This window comes from Plecotus auritus (assembly GCF_963455305.1).
Source record: "Plecotus auritus genome assembly, chromosome: 3".
In the NCBI taxonomy this organism is placed as follows: Eukaryota; Metazoa; Chordata; class Mammalia; order Chiroptera; family Vespertilionidae; genus Plecotus; species Plecotus auritus.
In genome coordinates, this window is record NC_137772.1 from 162,554,901 (window position 1) to 162,573,160 (window position 18,260).

Genomic DNA, 18,260 nt, shown 5'->3' on the forward strand with positions numbered 1-18,260 from the left:
CGATGGTGTTACCTGATAATGAGGGCGTCTCTCCTTATTTTGGGGTAATCGGAACTGCAGCGAAGTAAAGACACACCCATGGAGCCTGCAAAGGGTTTCCACACACAGGATGCAGTTTACTTGTGTGGCAGCTGAAGAGGGTGAGCAGAGCCTTGGAAGGACATGAGGTCTCCAAGACCAGGGGCTGAAGGGAAAGTGCATGCCAAGCATTCCACATGAGTTACAATCTATATATATAAAAGCCTAATATACTAAGTGTCCGACCGAGCAGTTGACTGACCGGTCGCTATGACGTGCACTGACCACCAGGGGTATGATGCTCTGACCGGTAGGTTAGCTTGCTGCTGGGGTCTGGCCAATCGGGACTGGGTGAGATGGTCCTGATCAACCCCAATCGCTGGCCCACCCATGCACAAATTCATGCACCAGGCCTCTAGTATAACAAAGTCAGTGCCTCCTCAAAAATCCTTCCCTGCTTCACAGTGCCATCTATGCTAATGTCTGTGTTTGCTAGTGTCTTGCAGATTGTCATTCAAAAACACACTGCAAGCACAATGACAATCCAGTACAAAGTGAACTAGCAAATCTTGCGAAATAAGATTTTATAAAGTTGACAAAGATGGAGAACTATTCAAATCACAAGTATAGCCATAGAATGTGTCAGCAATTAAAGGAAAGTTGCCAACGACAAAAGGACCATGACATAAGAAGTAGATAAAGGAGTGATTTGACTAGAGACCCTATCACAAATGGATGAATCTGGGATATTTTTATAAAACGTTTAGATTATGCAGCAAAGATCAAACAAGTGAAAATTATCATTTCATGTTTCAAATGATGGCCAAGAAAAAAATGTCAAAAAATTATCTCTGGTCCTGGCTGGAGAACTCAGTTAGTGTTGTCCAGATACACCAAGGTTGCAGGTTTGATCCCCAGTCAGGGCACATATAAGAATCAACCAATGAATGCATAAATAAGTGGAACAGCAAATCAATGTCTCTCTCTCAAATCAATAAAAAAAAATTTGAGTTAAAATATTTCTAAGTTAACTTTGTTATATAGAAAATTATTTCATTTTTTAATTTTAGCAAAAAATTTCAAGCTAGCCCTGGCTGGTTTTGCTCAGTGGGTAGAGCGTTGGCCTGCAGACTGAAGGGTCCTGGGTTCAATTCCAGTCAAGGGCACATGCCTGGGCTGTGAGCTGGATCCCCAGTGGGGGGCATGCAGGAGGCAGCTAATCAATGGTTCTCTCTCATCATTGATGTGTCTATCTTTCCCTCTCCCTTCTTCTCTGAAATCAATAAAAATACCATGGGGAAAAAAAATTGGTCCCTGATTTAATCATACTTAAGTGATGTCCTGGTATCAGTTATCAGTTTAAGACACTTATTGTCTGCCTAAATTATAAATAGTATTAACACATTTATTTGCTTTAATATCTGATGGATCACACTCCTTATTAATCGTTTTAATTTAGAAATTTTACTATCTTTCCTGTTTATCCTTCCAATTGATAGCTAAAAATCCATTTAAAATTCCTGGAAATTAATTTAAATCTATTGGAACCATTACTGAAGTGGCATTAAACCTCCGTACTAATTTAGGCTGCTATATTCAGTCTATTAAAGAAAAATTATATATATCCCATTTACTTTGTTTGATCTCTTTTAGGAAAATTACTTCATGTGGTCTTATATATTTCTTGTTTTATTCAAAGGTAATGTCAGTGTACCTGTTAAATCACCATCTAAAACAGAATATCCCTATTGAACACTCAAGCACCAATCCTAAGAGAGGGATGCTTTTCTTTAAAGAGCACGAGTACTTTTTGAAGATGGGGACAATAAGAGTAGTGTAAGAGAACTTATTTCCAGCAATATGATGGAACCAGACATTCTGAATAAATTTCCCAACATAAAATATATTTTATACTGGACTAAACATGAAAAACATTTTTAAGTGAATTATTGATCTGGTAATAAATTAAGGGAGATCCTTAGAGCCCAAAAACAAAACAAAAGCAGAAAATTAAAGATATAATCAAGTGTGAAATCCAGTGGTGGTCCAAAGAACACTGTGGATCCCTAGTTACCTAGAGTGTTTAACAACAGAGTATATATTCTTCTCAAGTTCACATGGAACATTCTTCAGGAAGGACCATGTGCTAGGCCAAAAAATAAGCTTCAAAAAGTTAAAGAATTAAAATCAAACAAAGTATATTATCCAACTACATGGAATGAAATTTGAAATTAGTTACAAAAAGAAATGTTGGGAATTCACAAATATGTGGAAATAAAACAACAAACTTCTAAATAAGCAATGGATCAAACAAACCCCAAACCCACAAAAGGTATTAGAATACTTTGAGATGAATAAAAATGAAGACACAATATACCAAACTTATGAGATACAGCTAACATAGTACTTAAGGAATTTATAGCTATAAATGCCCATATTTAAAAAAATATCTCAAATCAATAACCTAAGCTTTTACCTGAAGACACTGGAAAAATAAGGACAAAATGAACCAAAACAAGTATTTAGAAGGAAATAATAGATTAATGTGTAAATTAATGATGTGGGAGAATATAAAAACAATAGATAACATCAACAAAGACAAAAGTTGATTCTTTATGAACAAAATTGGCTAAATTTGTAGCTAGACTGACCAAGAAAAAAAAGAAGATTCAAATAATTAAAATCGGTAATGAAAGAGGGGACATTATTATTAACATTACAGAAATAAAGATTATAAGGGAATACTATGAATAACTAATTACATACCAACAAATTAGGTAACAGATGAAATGTAAAAATTTCTAGAACACCAACTACTGAAACCGACCCAAGAAGAAATAGAAAATCTGACTAGACCTATAGCAAGTGAAAAGACTGGTTTAGCAATCAAAAAACTACCTACAAGGGCCAGACCTGATGATTTCAATGGTGAATTCTATCAAATATTTAAAAAATACTATCAGGTCATAACCAGTTTTGCTCAGTGGATAGAGCATCGACCTGTGGACTGAAGGGTCCCGGGTTCGATTCTGGTCAAGGGCATGTACCTTGGTTGAGGGGACATTCCCAGTGGGGGGTGTGTAGGAGGCGGCTGATTGATGTTTCTCTCTCATCGATGTTTCTAGCTCTCTATCCCTTTCCCTTCCTCTCTGTAAAAATAAAATGTATTTTTTAAAAATACTGTCAGTTCTTCACTAACTCTTCCAAAAAATAAGGGGACACCACTTTCAAAATCACTCTGAGAACAGTATTACTGTAATGCCAAAACCAGACAAAGATCTCACACAAAAAAGAAAACTACAGCTCAAATATCTTGTGAATATAGATGCAAAAATCCTCAACAAAATACTAGTGAATCAAATTGAGCGACATATAAAAATAATTATACACTACTAGGGGCCCGGTGCACAAAACTCATGCACTCGGAGGGGCGGGGGCCCTCAAGCCCGGCCTACGCCTTCTCGCAGTCCCAGAGCCCTCAGGGGATGTCCAACTGACAGCAGAGGCTCCTGCCACCGCCACTGCGCTCGCCAGCCTTGAGCCCAGCTTCTGGTTAAGCAGCGCTCCTCCTGTGGGAGCGCACTGACCACCAGGGGGCAGCTCCTGCATTGAGCATCTGCCCCCTGGTGGTCAGTGCTCATCATAGTGACCGGTCATTCCACCGTTCGGTTGACTTGCACATTAGCTTTTTATTATATAGGATAATCATGACCTGGGATTTATCCTAGGAATGCAAGATTGCTTTAGCATTTGAGAGTCAATTCTCATTACCAACAGAATAAAGAAGGGGGAAATCACATGATCATTTAAATACACATAGAAAATGCATTTGACAAATTCCAACACTCCTTCATGATAAAAACAACAAATGAGATATAGAAGGGAACTTCAACTTGATAAAGAAAAATAAGAGAATACTTTGAGATTAATGAAAATAAAAATTACAGTATAACATACCCATAGTTAACATCATACTTAATAGTGAAAGACTCAATGCTTTTCCTCTAAGATCAAGAACATGACAAAGATCTCTCTCACTACTTCCATTCAATATTGTACTGGAGGGCAATTTGGAGGGGGGGGAAATATAGGAATAAGAAAAACTATTTCTGGGAAACCAAGATGGCGGCATAGGTAAACACCTAAACTGCTGCCTCGCACAACAATTTCAAAATTACAACTAAAAGACAGAACGGACACCATCCAGAACCACAGGAAGGCTGGCTGAGTGAAAATTCTACAACTAGAAGGAAAGAGAAAAGCTCACAGAGAATTGGAGGTACGGCAAAGGGTCTTTGTGCATGCAGAGAGGAAGGGCGGCTGAGAGCCTGGCTGACTTTCTCTGGCGGAAGGGGGAAGGAAGCCCCCGACCGCACTGAACCCCAGTTCTGACTGCACTGAACCCCAGTTCCGGGCGAGCCCCTGGGGACCCACGCTCTTGTGGGGGGAGTCTGGAATCTCAGGCAGAGACTCGGGAGCCGGGGAAGGCGGAGGACTGAAGGCGCACGCGTACCAGTGCGCACAAAGGCTGCGGAGGTTCCCACAGGCTTTCCCTATTGGGAGTCAGAGGCTCCTGACTGCACTGGGCCCCAGTTCTGACTGCACTGAACCCCGGTTCCAGGCGAGCCCCTGGGGAACCACGCTCTTGTGGGGGGAGTCTGGACTCTCGGGCGGAGACTCGGGAGCCGGGAAGGCAGAGGTCTGAAGGCACGCACGTGCGCGCAAGGGCAAGGCTGACGGGAAGCCAAGACTGAGACTCCACCCCATCCAAGCTGAGCACAGAGGCTATTGCAATTTGGCAAGTCTAATCCTATAAGGCTGTCTCCAGCACCGAACTTCTCCCAGCATAGATACAGCTGATCCTTACAGCCAACTGGCCCAGAGGTCAATTCTTCCCAGTGATACCAACAACAATAAAGACTTAATTACAACAAGTCTGTACACACAGTCCACAAAGGGGTGCACCAAGAGTGTCCACCTCAGGTTAACTGGGGAGGCAGACCCACTGGGCCATATTGGAAACCTAGCACACAAATCTACCTTACCAACTCAGGGAAGCAATGAAAATGCGGCGTCAAAGAAACAGATCACAAACGAAAGAAATGGAGGAAAACAAACGACTGGATATAGAATTCAAAACCATGGTTATAAGGCTTTTTAAGAATATCCTAGAAAAGGCCGATAAATATAACGAGACCCTCGAAGATATGAAAAAGGACCAACTAGAAATTAAACATACACTGACTGAAATAAAAAATATTATACAGAGACCCAAAAACAGACAAGAGGAACACAAAAGTCAAGTCAAAGAATTGAAATACAAAGAAGCAAAAAACACTCAACCGAAAAAGCAAAAAGCAAAAAAAAAAAAATCCAAAAAGTCGAAGATAATGTAAGAAGACTCTGGGACAACTTCAAGCGTACCAACATCCAAATTATGGGGTTGCCAGAAGAAGAGAGAGAGCAAGATACTGAAAACCTATTTGAAGAAATAATGACCGAAAACTTCCCCCACCTGGTGAAAGAAATAGACTTACAAGTCCAGGAAGCCCACAGAACCCCAAACAAAAGGAATCCAAAGAGGACCACACCAAGACACATCATAATTAAAATGCCAAGAGCAAAAGACAAAGAGAGAATATTAAAAGCAGCAAGAGAAAAACAGTTACCTACAAGGGAGCACCCATACGATTGTCAACTGACTTCTCAACAGAAACTATGCAGGCCAGACGGGAGTGGCAAGAAATTTTCAAAGTGATGAATAGCAAGAACCTACAACCAAGATTACTTACCCAGCAAAGCTATCATTCAGAATTGAAGGGCAGATAAAGAGCTTCACAGATAAGAAAAAGCTAAAGGAGTTCATCACCACCAAACCAGTATTATATGAAATGCTGAAAGGTATTCTTAAAGAAGAGGAAGAAGAAAAAAGTAAAGAGAAAAATTATGAAAAACAAATACGTATCTATCAACAAGTGAACCTAAAAATCAAGTGAATTAAAAACCTGAGGAACAGAATAATCTGGTGAATATAATAGAATCAGGGGCATAGAAAGGGAGTGGACTGATAATTCTCAGGGGGAAAGGGGTATGGGGGGTTCATGAAGAGACTGGACAAAAATCATACACCTATGGATGAGGACAGTGGGGGGGGGGGTAAGGGCAGAAGGTGGGGTGGGAAATGGGTGGAGGGGAGCTATGGGGGGAAAAAGGAGAAATAATTGTAATAATCTGAATAAAGATTTATTAAAAAAAAAACTATTTCTGTATGCAGATGATGTGATCTTATATATAGAAAATTCCAAGAAAATCACTAAAACCTATTAGAACTAATAAGCTGATAAGGAGGCAGAACTCAATTCTATACAATTTGAAAAGTCCACTTATGATAGTATATAAAAGAACATACCTAGGAATAAATTTAACAAATGAAATAGAGAATTTACATTCTGAAAACTACCCAACATTGTTGAAATTAAAGACGATGTTAAATAAATGGAAATATATCGTATTTTCATGTATCAGAACACTTAATATTGTTAAAATGGCAATGCTTCTCATGTTGCATATTGATATACAGTTAAGAACAACCCCCGTAAAATTCCAGCTGGCTTCTTTGCAGTAACTGAAGTTAACCCTAAAATTTCACAGATTGCCCTGGCCGGTGTGGCTCACTTGCTCCGAGTGTTTTCTAGTACACCAAAAGGTGGCAGATTCGATTCCTGGTCAGGGCACATACCCAGGTTGCGGGTTCAATCCCCAGTCTAGGTGCATGCAGGAGACAGTGATCAATATTTCTCTCTTTCCCTTACTCTCTCTAAAAATAAATATATAATCATAAGTTTGGCTTTTATTCAGTAGGAAGAGCCACTAAAATCTGAAAATGTACACATTTGTAGTTTTTTTTTTTATAGTAAAATGAAGTACTGCAGCATTTAGAAATATAAAAGACTAATCTTTAAAGGTTGAAATTTTAAATTAACAACAAATCAAAGCAGAAATGAAGTTGCCCTGCACCGAGGGGGAAAAAAAAAAAAGGTCTCCAGGCCTATAACACTTGACTAGTTTCAATAGCTATGTAACACACAGCTTCAAACAAGTTTCTGGTTTTAGGGTGTATGGCAAAAAATTTACAAACAGTCCTATTTAATGACCAACTTCTGTATTTATTCCTTCTTTTGACAGCCACAGGTTTCTAGATCTACTCAACATCTCATTTTTCCACAAACCAGTAAAATTTCTAATCAGTATCACAGAATCATAAGCAAGGCTAAAACATTATTTAAGGTAAAAATTCTGTTTTTTTTTTTGTTAAGGACAGATTCTCAAAGACTGTACCCTCTTGCCTTTCCTCTAACAATGTCCTATAATAAAAAAGAAAAGTTAGAAGGATTAGTTTAACTTCTGCAATTCTAGGAAATGTTATCTAAGTCCTCTGACAGACTCGGGCTCCCCAATCCAGTAATCTATAATTTAGGAAATGTCACCACCATTTAACCAGTTGCCCAAACCAGAAATGTGATAAGTATATTAAATTTCCACTTTAATTTCACCTCATTAAAAGGCCTTTTCAAATTCCATCTTCCTAATTTGTTTCAAATTTTCCTTAATACTTCACGCCATTCCTAACCCCCCACCTAAGGGCCACACAGCTAAATATGGCAGAATTGGGATTTTTAAATTTTTGCCTCTATAGGGACTCTCTCTGGCTCGCATAATGCACTTTCATGGTTTTTAACACCCAAATTGTGTCTCTAGCTCAGATCTTTCTCAAATATCTCAAAATTAGAAATCAAATCACCTGCTAGAAACATCCCCCTGAATATTCCATAGGCATCCCAATCTCAAAATATCCAAAAATTCAATTTATCATCTTTCCCATCCAATTTGTTACTTATCATCTATTCTCTGGTAGAAAATTGAACATCAATCTCTCTCTCTCAATATCCAACTACTCAAATCCTTTCTCTATTTTTCATTCTAACAAATCCTCACCTAAACTCACTTTAACAACCAATATCCAAACTTCATAATGTGATCCATGAAGCCTTTGATGATCTGATCATTGCTTACCTTTCCTGTCTTATTGCCTTGTTCTCGGTCCTTCAATCATAAAAACTGCTTGTAGTTTTTTAATGCACTAGGTTGCTTTTCATCAATCTTTTTTTTTTTTTTCATGTACTCTCTATGCCTAGATGGCTGCCTTTCCAATCTCAGGGGCATATGCAGGTCTCCACCCATGAAAGAAAAAGTAAATCTAAGTACACTGATTCTACTGGTTTTAAAATCTAAGAATCAACACAATGAGTCTATCTCATAGAGGCTCTTAGGTGTAGGATGCATTTCTAGTCAAACATTCTCCAGTGGAGCTTAAAGGCAGTAGTCATGCATGCTGGACTAAGAAAACAAGCATCCTAGATATTCAGTTTCTTTAAACCACAACTTCTGGTTTCTAACTATTTTCAGTTCTTAAGTACCTGTTCTTGAGCATCATTTCCAAAAGAATGGCTGCCAAAATTCTGCTTGATTTAGCATCCTCCTATGAGTCATCTGGAAGAAGTGACTTGCTGAGATAAGTCTAGGAAGAAAGGGCGAAGAAGCCATGTAGGTGACCTACAGTGAAGTGCTGTTACTAGGAGCAGGCAGGGAGACCACAAGGTCAATCTGATTAAGGGAAATGTTCTGGACACATAATACATCAAAACATTGTTCACTTGGAAATCACAACTGTCATCCATACAGTGAATTCAAGGAAAGTATAACCAAGTCCAATATCAGGCTTCAGTTCACAAGATATTCAGGGACCCATAGACCAATGAGTATGAAGAGGGATTGTGTAGTAACTCAGGTTTCATATATTAACTTTTATGAGCTCATCACAAGAATCAAAGCTCTCCTGAGAGCTCAAGGGAAAGAAGACGTATCAGTGTATTATACTAATTAAGAAGAGTTTAAAGTTCAACTAAATCAAAATATGGCTATTACCTCATCTGCCCTGATGTCTTCTCCATTTATTAAGATCACTAGTGGCCCAGTGCACGAATTGGTGCACTTTGAAAGGAAATTCATTAGAAGGTGGCCGGCAGGGTGGGACTGGGCGAGATGGGCCGGACACACCCTGGAACCAACCTCCTCAGCCAGCCACACCTGGGGCGGCGCCATGGCTCGAAGGGTGTCTGCAGAGTGACCTGGGTCCCTCTGGCAGGTGGGGTCCCTTGGCCTGGCCTGTAGGGCCTGCGGGGATTGGGCCAAAACCGGCTCTCCAACATCCCCGGAGGGGTCCCAGAGTGCGAGAGTTGTTGTTGTTGGGCAGCTCCTGTGTTGAGCGTCTGCCCCCTGGTGGTCAGTGTGCGTCATACTTACCAGCCAATTGGCTGGTTGCTTCAACATTATATATATATATATATATATATATATATATATATATATATATATATATATATATATATATATATACACCTCTCTGTTCTCCCAGAATTTCTTCTGCTCTTTTATCTCTCACTATATTTTCCACACTATATTTTAACTTATCTGCCCAATGTTCTGCCTTTAGCTCAGCAGTCGCCAACCAGTAGTCCACGGACCACTGGTGGTCAGTCCGGTGAGGTCCGAAAGGTTGGCGACCACTGCTCTAGACTGTAACCATTTTGAGGAGTGATTTTGTCTTTTCATATTTGCATCCCTAAGATATATAAAGTGCAATATCTATCAACTTACTGAATGACCAAGTCTTCTTTTTACTTGATTAAACCATCAAAAAATCTAAACCATTGCTACTCAAAGCCCATTAACCATTTGTTTATGATGAGATGGGAAGTATGAACCAGAATGTGTAAAAGAACGGCTTCTTTTTTTGAGTAAGTCTTGCTTTTTAAAAAATGTCTAGCTAAACTAAACTGTGCTTTAGTAATGCAGCTGATTTACATTCTTGCCCCACTTTGATCCAAACACTTCTTAGAAAAAGACATTTTTCATAAAGAAAAGTAAAATGCTGAGGAATAGATGGTTAAAATTAACTTTAGGGTCTTTATCCATCTTTAGAAAACACACATATATTTACAGATACCCAAAAAGATGTAAAATAAAGGCACCTACTTTCACTGGTAAAAAAATAAAGACACAGGGCACTTAAGAAGTTTTTTAAAAGCCAACACGCATTAAAAAAAAAAACTAATAAATTTTTAATTTTTTCCTTTTTTGTAACAGGACAAGTAACAGATTACATCAAACTTCAGAACTTCTCAAATATCTAGTTATTATACACATTCCCATCTGTCTTGCAGGGAGGGATCTTGGTCGGCATAACAGTTTCAGGTAAAATAAGCTGCATAATAGTATATATTACAATAATAAGTGTACAATGTTTACATGAAATATGTTTTAGAAGCAAGATAAAGATGTATCTGCATCAAAATGCTACCTTTTAAAATGCCACAACTATTTTTACATTCACTCTTGCAACAGGTCACAAGATGGGGTCACTAAGCTCAGATAAATCACTATGATGCACATAAAATGGTTATTTTATATATTATATATATTTATATTTTCACACGTTAGCATCTGAGACATAAACTGAGAATTTAAAATTTATTCTCTTCAGATAACAAATCATTTTTATTCTTCATAAACATGGTGCCCACAAAAGCACATAGGTAAGGCACAATAGGGTTTTCTGTTACAGAACAGTGTGCATCATGTTTATTTAACCAGAAAACGTGCATTATCTGTGCAAGTTCATGCTGCAAAACCAACACATATACAATAAAAACCAAAAAGGAAACTGAGCTTTAAACAAAATAAAAATTGGTACAACTTCAGCTGTTTCACATATTCATTTGGACTGACAATGATATATCAACAGGTTATTTAAAAAAAAAAAAAAAGCCAGTTGTGGACATAACAAGTAAACTTTGCTCCACAACTATTTTAATCTGAAATCAAGAACAGTAATAAAGTAACTTTACTGAAACAAAGTAAATATTGAGGCACAAAGCAATAGTCACTCGTGCATTTACTATATTGCAAACATTTCATGACCCAAAACTGTAGATATAATTTTTCAGATACACATTTTGCTGAAACAATGTGCCCTGCTTTAAACTTGACATAACAGGGGAGCTAATATTTTATTAAGTTATAAATAGATTGGGAAAATGACTTAATCCCAATGGTACTATATTGTAGCCCTAGTATTTATAATAAATACAGCTTTTCACAAAATACTTTTCCAATATCTGCCAATTGCTTCTTTATTGCTCACATAAATTTGAAACCATTACAACTGGTATCGAAACTTTCACACAAAATCATACTCAAGACATTTTTATATAAAACCTATAAAAGATATTTGAAACTTGTATCTAATACTTCCAGGGTTTTGGCTGTTTGATCTATGTAATAGTACAGCCATATGTATATATGTGTGTGTATATATACACATACACACATACATATATATATATATATACACATACACACATATATACATATATATACACTTTAGATTATGAATAAAATAGGAAGCTTATTTTACTGCTTTAATGCAGACATCCTCACAAAACAAGACTACTTTTGCCATCACCAGCAATTATACATATATACAAAAGCCAGTTTAAGTACATGTACATCCAATTATACTTATATGTAACCACTAAATCCAAATTAGTTTTCCCATATTCCAGCTGTAGCAAATGAATCTCTTACAAGCAATAGAAACCTAAGGTTAAATTGGAAAATGAACAGTTTTACCACATTAGCCTGTAAGGATCTATACAGGTTACTGTATACAAGAATTCACAACATTAGTTCACAGGAAATTATGGAAATACAAGCCTCTTTACCATGCTTTTGTGTGATTATCAAAACACTTTTTGGTGCAAAAATACCACCACCACATCTGAAAATACGTAATAAAGTCAATGTTCCTCATGCAAAACTTTAAATGCATTGGCTTAAATGAGCTCCAAAAAAACTGAATGAAACAATTATTTACCTACTCAGCAATGCTGCCTCATTGCTAAGTCCCTTTGGAACTTTAAGATTTCTGGAACGTTCAAATAGAGCTGAATTCAATAAAAATATTACATACAAAAAGCATTTAAAAAGGAAGACAGGAAACCAAACTGGAATTTTTCTATTGTAAATAACATTTCTAGGAGTGGAAGAAAGTCTTTTCAGGAACCTCCTTGAGAATTGGCTAAGCCAGTCCGCAGACGAAGATGAGACATAGAGTTCATATGTTTATTTGATGGCTTCAAGGGAGTGTTGCAAGTAAGAGCGTGGGGAAAGCGATGGTGATATCTATCTAGTCGTAAATATTTTACTGTAACCAATTTCCCTGTTGTAAGATAAAAATATTATTTTAGATCTGTAAAAATGTGCTTAACAATTTATAGAAAAACTGTGGTAAAAAACATAAACAAAACACAAGTTAACATAATCTAAAATTATTAGTGTAAAAATGCTTAACTTAAAATTCTTTAATTTAAAATCTGGTATACTTTAAATAGTAAGCCATAATTTATCTCTTCAAAATGTTTATAATACTCAAATTTCTTACCATCAAACCAAGAGCCATGCAATGCCTTAAAAGCTTTCCCAGCATATTCTGGAGACAGACATTTAACATATACACAACCCTGCGATATTAAAAAAAAAAGAGAGAAAGAACAGTCTTAGTTTAATAGCAACAAATTCAAAATGTAGAATTCAATAGTAAAAGTTACTTTACCTCACGTGAATTTTTGTCTACTGCAATATGAACAATGCCATCATTATCACTGCATTTTTCTAAAATTGCTTCTTGAATTGCCAAATGCCATTGATCCCCTATTTCCCTAAAAATTAATGAAAACAAAAATCACCAACCATACTCATACTCAGTAAGAAGTCTTTTGTCTCTTAAAACATATATATCCTACTAGAATGGGGATAGTTTAAAAAAGGTAGTAGCAAATAAATGCTTGATACTAGCAGGTAGATTTAAAAATATATATATTAGCTTTCAGAAGCTCAGCCCTTTTCTCACTTTCCAGTGTAAGAACGCAGAGCTGGGACAAGGAAGGATTAGCCCACCATAGGAGAACAAATGTGCTGTCATTTTTATGTTTAAGATCCCATGTACCTATAGTCATTTCTTTTTTCTTTCTACACGTGTTAATAATCACTTTAATGAGTTGGGGTGGACTGGTAAACGTTGAATATTATTTTTAATAATATTTTCAAATTCCTAAACCTAAGCAAAATTTTTAGTAAATACAGTAAGTCCTCACTTAACATTGTCAATAGGTTCTGCAACTTTTAAGTGAAATGATGTTATGACAACCAAATTTATCAGAGGCTAATTAATATAAACGGGAGTTACATTCCTATACTTCTCATCAATGTTATAAAATGGCATTAAACAAACTGAACAAAAAGGTGTTATTCAAGGACCCGCTGTAATGTATTCTGAGCTTCTCTTCTCCAAAACAATTAGAGTAATACAAGACAAAAATAGTCACCTCAATATTAAGAGAGCTTTACGATATCCTGCTGCAGCAATGTAAATTAAGATACAGATTGTGAGGCAGAGGGGAAGGCAGCTACACTTTAAATTGTAATCTTCATCTTAAGTAATAAAATACTGGACTGGCAATGATTTCCTAACCATTAAGGTATGAGGTAAGATTCCCAACAGAAGGATTACCATCTTGCTAATTGTTTCTATCTCTGAAAAATAGAGGTTGTGTATAGTATACTGACAGTGCTTCCCCACATTTCTGATTTTGCTGTCACTTATTTAGAATTTCATCATATCAACTATTTCTTTTTGTTTTTCCTCATCTGAGGATATGTTTCTGATTTTTAGAGAGAGAGAAGGGACTCCCATACTTGCCCCAACCGGGGATCAAATCTGCAACCTAGGTATGTGCCCTGACCGGAAATCAAACCCAAAATACTTTGGTGTACAGGATGGCACTCCACCAACTGAGCCACCTGGCCAGAGCTCAACTATTTCTTGAAATAAATGAGTTATTAAATTTAACTTATAGGTATTTTATATGTAATTAATTCCCACTGTGAGGATTAAAACAAACAAAAAAATAGAATGTCATATCATTGAACAGATAAGCAATTGCCTCCAGGAAGATTATTATAGCTTATATGTGACATATTATGGATTCTAGGCAAGAACTTTAGACTGTGCTATTCTCTGGATGCATGTGCTGCTATAATTATATACACAGAAACGTTTCTCAACTATTAAATGGACAGAAAAGTTTTTCAAATATTACATGGATAAAAAGGGTCATGCAAGGGAAGGTATATAACATCTTTGTAGAGAATTTTTACAAGATCAGAAATTTTAAAATAGCAAGTATTTTTATCTCTATTGCACATTGAGGCAAAGAACATTGGCATATATGACTGATACGTTTAATAAAGAGCACTGTTTGTATGATGTGTGTCATTAATTTGACTCAAGCATTTATCTGCTATGTAAGATTTATAAAAGTTTTACAAATCATTATACATCTGGGTCTTTTAGCCAAACCTTTGGTTGCAATATAACCAAAAGAGAAGAGAAATATATAACCTTTCTGTAGTTAGAAATTAAGAAGGAAAAGAGACTTTTCAATTACAGCCATAGCATTATAAGAATATCACTGATTTTTCAGCCAAATATTCCAAATAAAAATTACATATACCCCTGATCATAATACTTACATAACTGGATCAAACATATTTCGAATCTTGAGACACGGCGTCAAACTATTCGGTGGTGAATTTCTTCTATCTAAATGAAATGCTACAAAAAACAAATTAGTTTTACTATTTTCCATTATTCCAATTTATTGAAAAGGTATTAATCATTCAATTCATTCAAACATATTCACTCTGTATTTTTACTATGAGGCAGACCCCTGGATGTTAAGGTGAATAAGATAGTAATTGCTCTCACAGAATTTAGTTTAGTGGGGGAGACATGAAAAACAGTGTCACCCAAGAAATCATAATGTGGTAAAATCTAAGAAAGAACAGTACAGAAAGCTCTCTAGGTAATTTAAGTTTAAGTCTGAAAGTATCAGATAACACTTCAGCAAGGTAGTGACATTTATGCTGGGACCTAAAGAATAAATAAAAATAGGTAAAGTGAAGAGAGGAGTAAAGTGAAGCAAGAAGGAGCTTGGTCTATTCAAGTAACTAAAAGACATCCATTGTGGCTAGAGTGAGGACAAGAGAAAGATAAACCTAAAGAGAGAGATGTCAGATTGTTCAGGACTATGTAGGTCACAAAGTATTTTAGGGATTACCATAAGTGCAACAGAAAGCCACTCTAACATTCTCAGGAGAGGAATGAATAATACAATGAGATATGCCTTTTTTTTTTTTAATATTTTTTTTTAAATATATTTTATTGATATTTTACAGAGAGGAAGGGAGAGGGATAGAGAGCTAGAAACATCGATGAGAGAGAGACATCGATCAGCTGCCTCCTGCACACCTCCCACTGGGGATGTGCCCTCAACCAAGGTACATGCCCTTGACCGGAATCGAACCCGGGACCCTTCAGTCCGCAGGCTGACGCTCTATCCACTGAGCCAAACCGGTTTTGGCGAGATATGCCTTTTAAAGTTACAAATTTTAAAAATAGACAGCCATATGGAGAATCACTTAGGTGGAAGCAAAAATGAACACAAGGAGACCAGTTAGGTTATCATAATCCGGCCAGCATGACTCAATGGTTGAGCATCAACCTATGAACCAGGAGGTCACAGGTTCAATTCCCAGTCAGGGCATATGCCCAGGATGTAGGCTCTATCCCCAATGTGGGGTGTACAGGAGGCAGCTGATCAATGATTCTCTCTCTCCCTCTCCCTTCCTCTCTGAAATTCGTAAAAATATATTTAAAAAAAAGGTTATTATATCTAAGAGTGAAATTATGCTTAACCTATTTACAGCTATTTGGCTGTAAATAGGTAATAGCCATATGACAACGTAGAGTCCAACACTGTGTTACAGATGAGAGAGACTACAGCATGTTTAAATGGTGATGAAAAGATCCAGTAGATGCAGGGATGTAAAACAGTAAGGGAAGATACTTGAGAAGACCCCAGATCAAGAAAGTCTGTGAACCTCTAGTATATAGGTTCTGTTCTTAGATGATCTTTTAATTGCAGGCAATCTGACTTCCTTGAAATTCCAATATTGGCCTGGGCCAGAAGGGGATGAACCAGAGGAAAAAAACACTCATACTACTTTATGCTAGCTTAGACACAAATTTCCACTAGTCAGAAAGTAGTCCCAAAGGTGAAATTGATTTTTAAAATAAATGCTTTGTCTCACTAACAGTACTATAATCACTTCCTGAGCAAAGTAAAGATATAGTAGTTACTGAATTCTACATTTTAAATACCTTTTAATAAAGGCTGTTAATTCCAAACATTACATGTGTCAGAGCGTAAATAGCTCTCTGGCTCCCTAGCAGGTATTGTCTGATTTTAAACTGGTGCTTTAAAATAACTTTAGAAATACTAATATTATATAATCATCTAATTTATAAACAACTACCTTTTAGAAATTGAACTAAAAATTCAATAAAGTCAAGTATTTAAAAATACTATTAAATAACAACAGCTTGCAGGGGTAGTGAAATCATACGACTAATATAATTAACAACCCTTCAGCCATGTATCTTTATAATTAAATCATAGCCTTTATAAGGGGAGAAACATTAAGCTTGTTAATACATTAAACTATCTTTTTATATAAACTACCAAAACCCCTTAGTATACATACAGCCAGTTTTATAAAGCATAACATTTGTTAAGATACATTTAAATGAAAGCAAGACTTATTTTATGTATTAATATTTTTAAAAAGCTATATCAGAGTCACTTAATTATATTTAGATAGACTATATATTTAATGGCATAAAATTAATACTAAAACTAAATTCTATATTAGAGCCACATGAGGCAAAAGATATACAAGATAGCTCAGTACTTGGCATGTTTAATACACCAAAACTTTGATGAAACATTAATATAAAAAATACTAGGGCCCTGGCTGGTGTGGCTCAGTTGATTGAGTGTCATCCCATGCACCAGAAGGTCACCGGTTCGATTTCCAGTCAGGGCACATACCCGGGTTGAGGGTTCAATCCCCAGTAGGGGGGTTGCAAGAGGCAGCCAATCGATGTTTCTATCTCTCTCTCCCTTCCTTTCTCTCTAAAATCAATAAAAACATTTTTTAATTAAAAAGTAGAACACTTTAAAAATTTTATCAATTCATGTTATTGTATTACATGAATTGCATGAATTATACTATTACCACTACTATAACTGACAAAGTTGTATTTTATCACACTTGAACAGTCTTTTCCTAGCTAAAGAAAATGACAAAGTAAAAGTAACAGTCTGAGGTTTTAAATCTTAAGAGTTTATAGAGCACCCAATTTAACACAAAGTAAATCATACTACTATAAATATGTAAGAACAATATGGATTATTTGGGCAAGAAACTGCCTTTAGATTTGTCTTGAAAATCTCACATTTAAAAAACAAGAAACTATTGTATTTTTTAAATTCCTATGAACAAAATAATGGCCTTTTCTAGAACCTCAAAGGCATACATGAGTACTAATTGCTAGCTCTATGAAGAAATGAGGCTAATACTCCACACCTATTATAACCAGGCATTAAGGTAATCAGATCTGACTGGCTCTGAATTGTTTCCACTATCAAAGGGCCCTTCTGCATGCACCCTTTAAAACAAATAGTTTAGCCCTCGCTGGTTTGGCTCAGTGGATAGAGCATCAGTCTCTGGACTGAAGGGTCCCAGGTTTGATTCTAGGTCAAGGGCACATGCCCAGGTTGTGGGCTTAGTTCCCGGTAGGGGGCGTGCAGGAGGCAGCCAATCAATGATTCTCTCTCATCATCAATGTTTCTACCTCGCTTCCTCTCTGAAATAAATAAAAATATATTTAAAAAAACAAACACCAAAACACCCCCAAATAGTTTATTGTTTAGTGCCATCTTTGGCAATGTCAAAGCTTCCTATGTATGCCATGATTATATTAAGCTTATTATTCAAACTCTTTAACAGTGGAAATTAGAAAAAATGGGATCTTATTGTAATTTCAAAATAATTTACTGATCTTTCCCATAAAAGCTATGCTTAGCAAACATTGATAAATGTGCTTTTATCCAACAAGGTTAAAGGAAACTCAACTCACTACTAGTCCTGAAATGCAA

The 18,260-nt window shown here is 36.4% G+C and overlaps 1 protein-coding gene across 1 annotated transcript in view; it reads right to left on the bottom strand.

The window, feature by feature from the left end:
- Positions 1 to 10,595: 10,595 nt before the first annotated feature.
- LEMD3 (LEM domain containing 3) overlaps positions 10,596 to 18,260 on the bottom strand; it is a 79,494-nt gene continuing 71,829 nt past the window's right edge. The window contains exons 10-13 of the mRNA XM_080662720.1: positions 14,731 to 14,812; positions 12,752 to 12,857; positions 12,581 to 12,659; positions 10,596 to 12,358 (exon numbers count right to left, since the gene is read on the bottom strand). Of these exons, the coding sequence (XP_080518846.1) occupies positions 12,195 to 12,358; positions 12,581 to 12,659; positions 12,752 to 12,857; positions 14,731 to 14,812 (431 nt within the window). The 3' untranslated portion in view covers positions 10,596 to 12,194. The remainder of the gene's footprint in view (positions 12,359 to 12,580; positions 12,660 to 12,751; positions 12,858 to 14,730; positions 14,813 to 18,260) is intronic.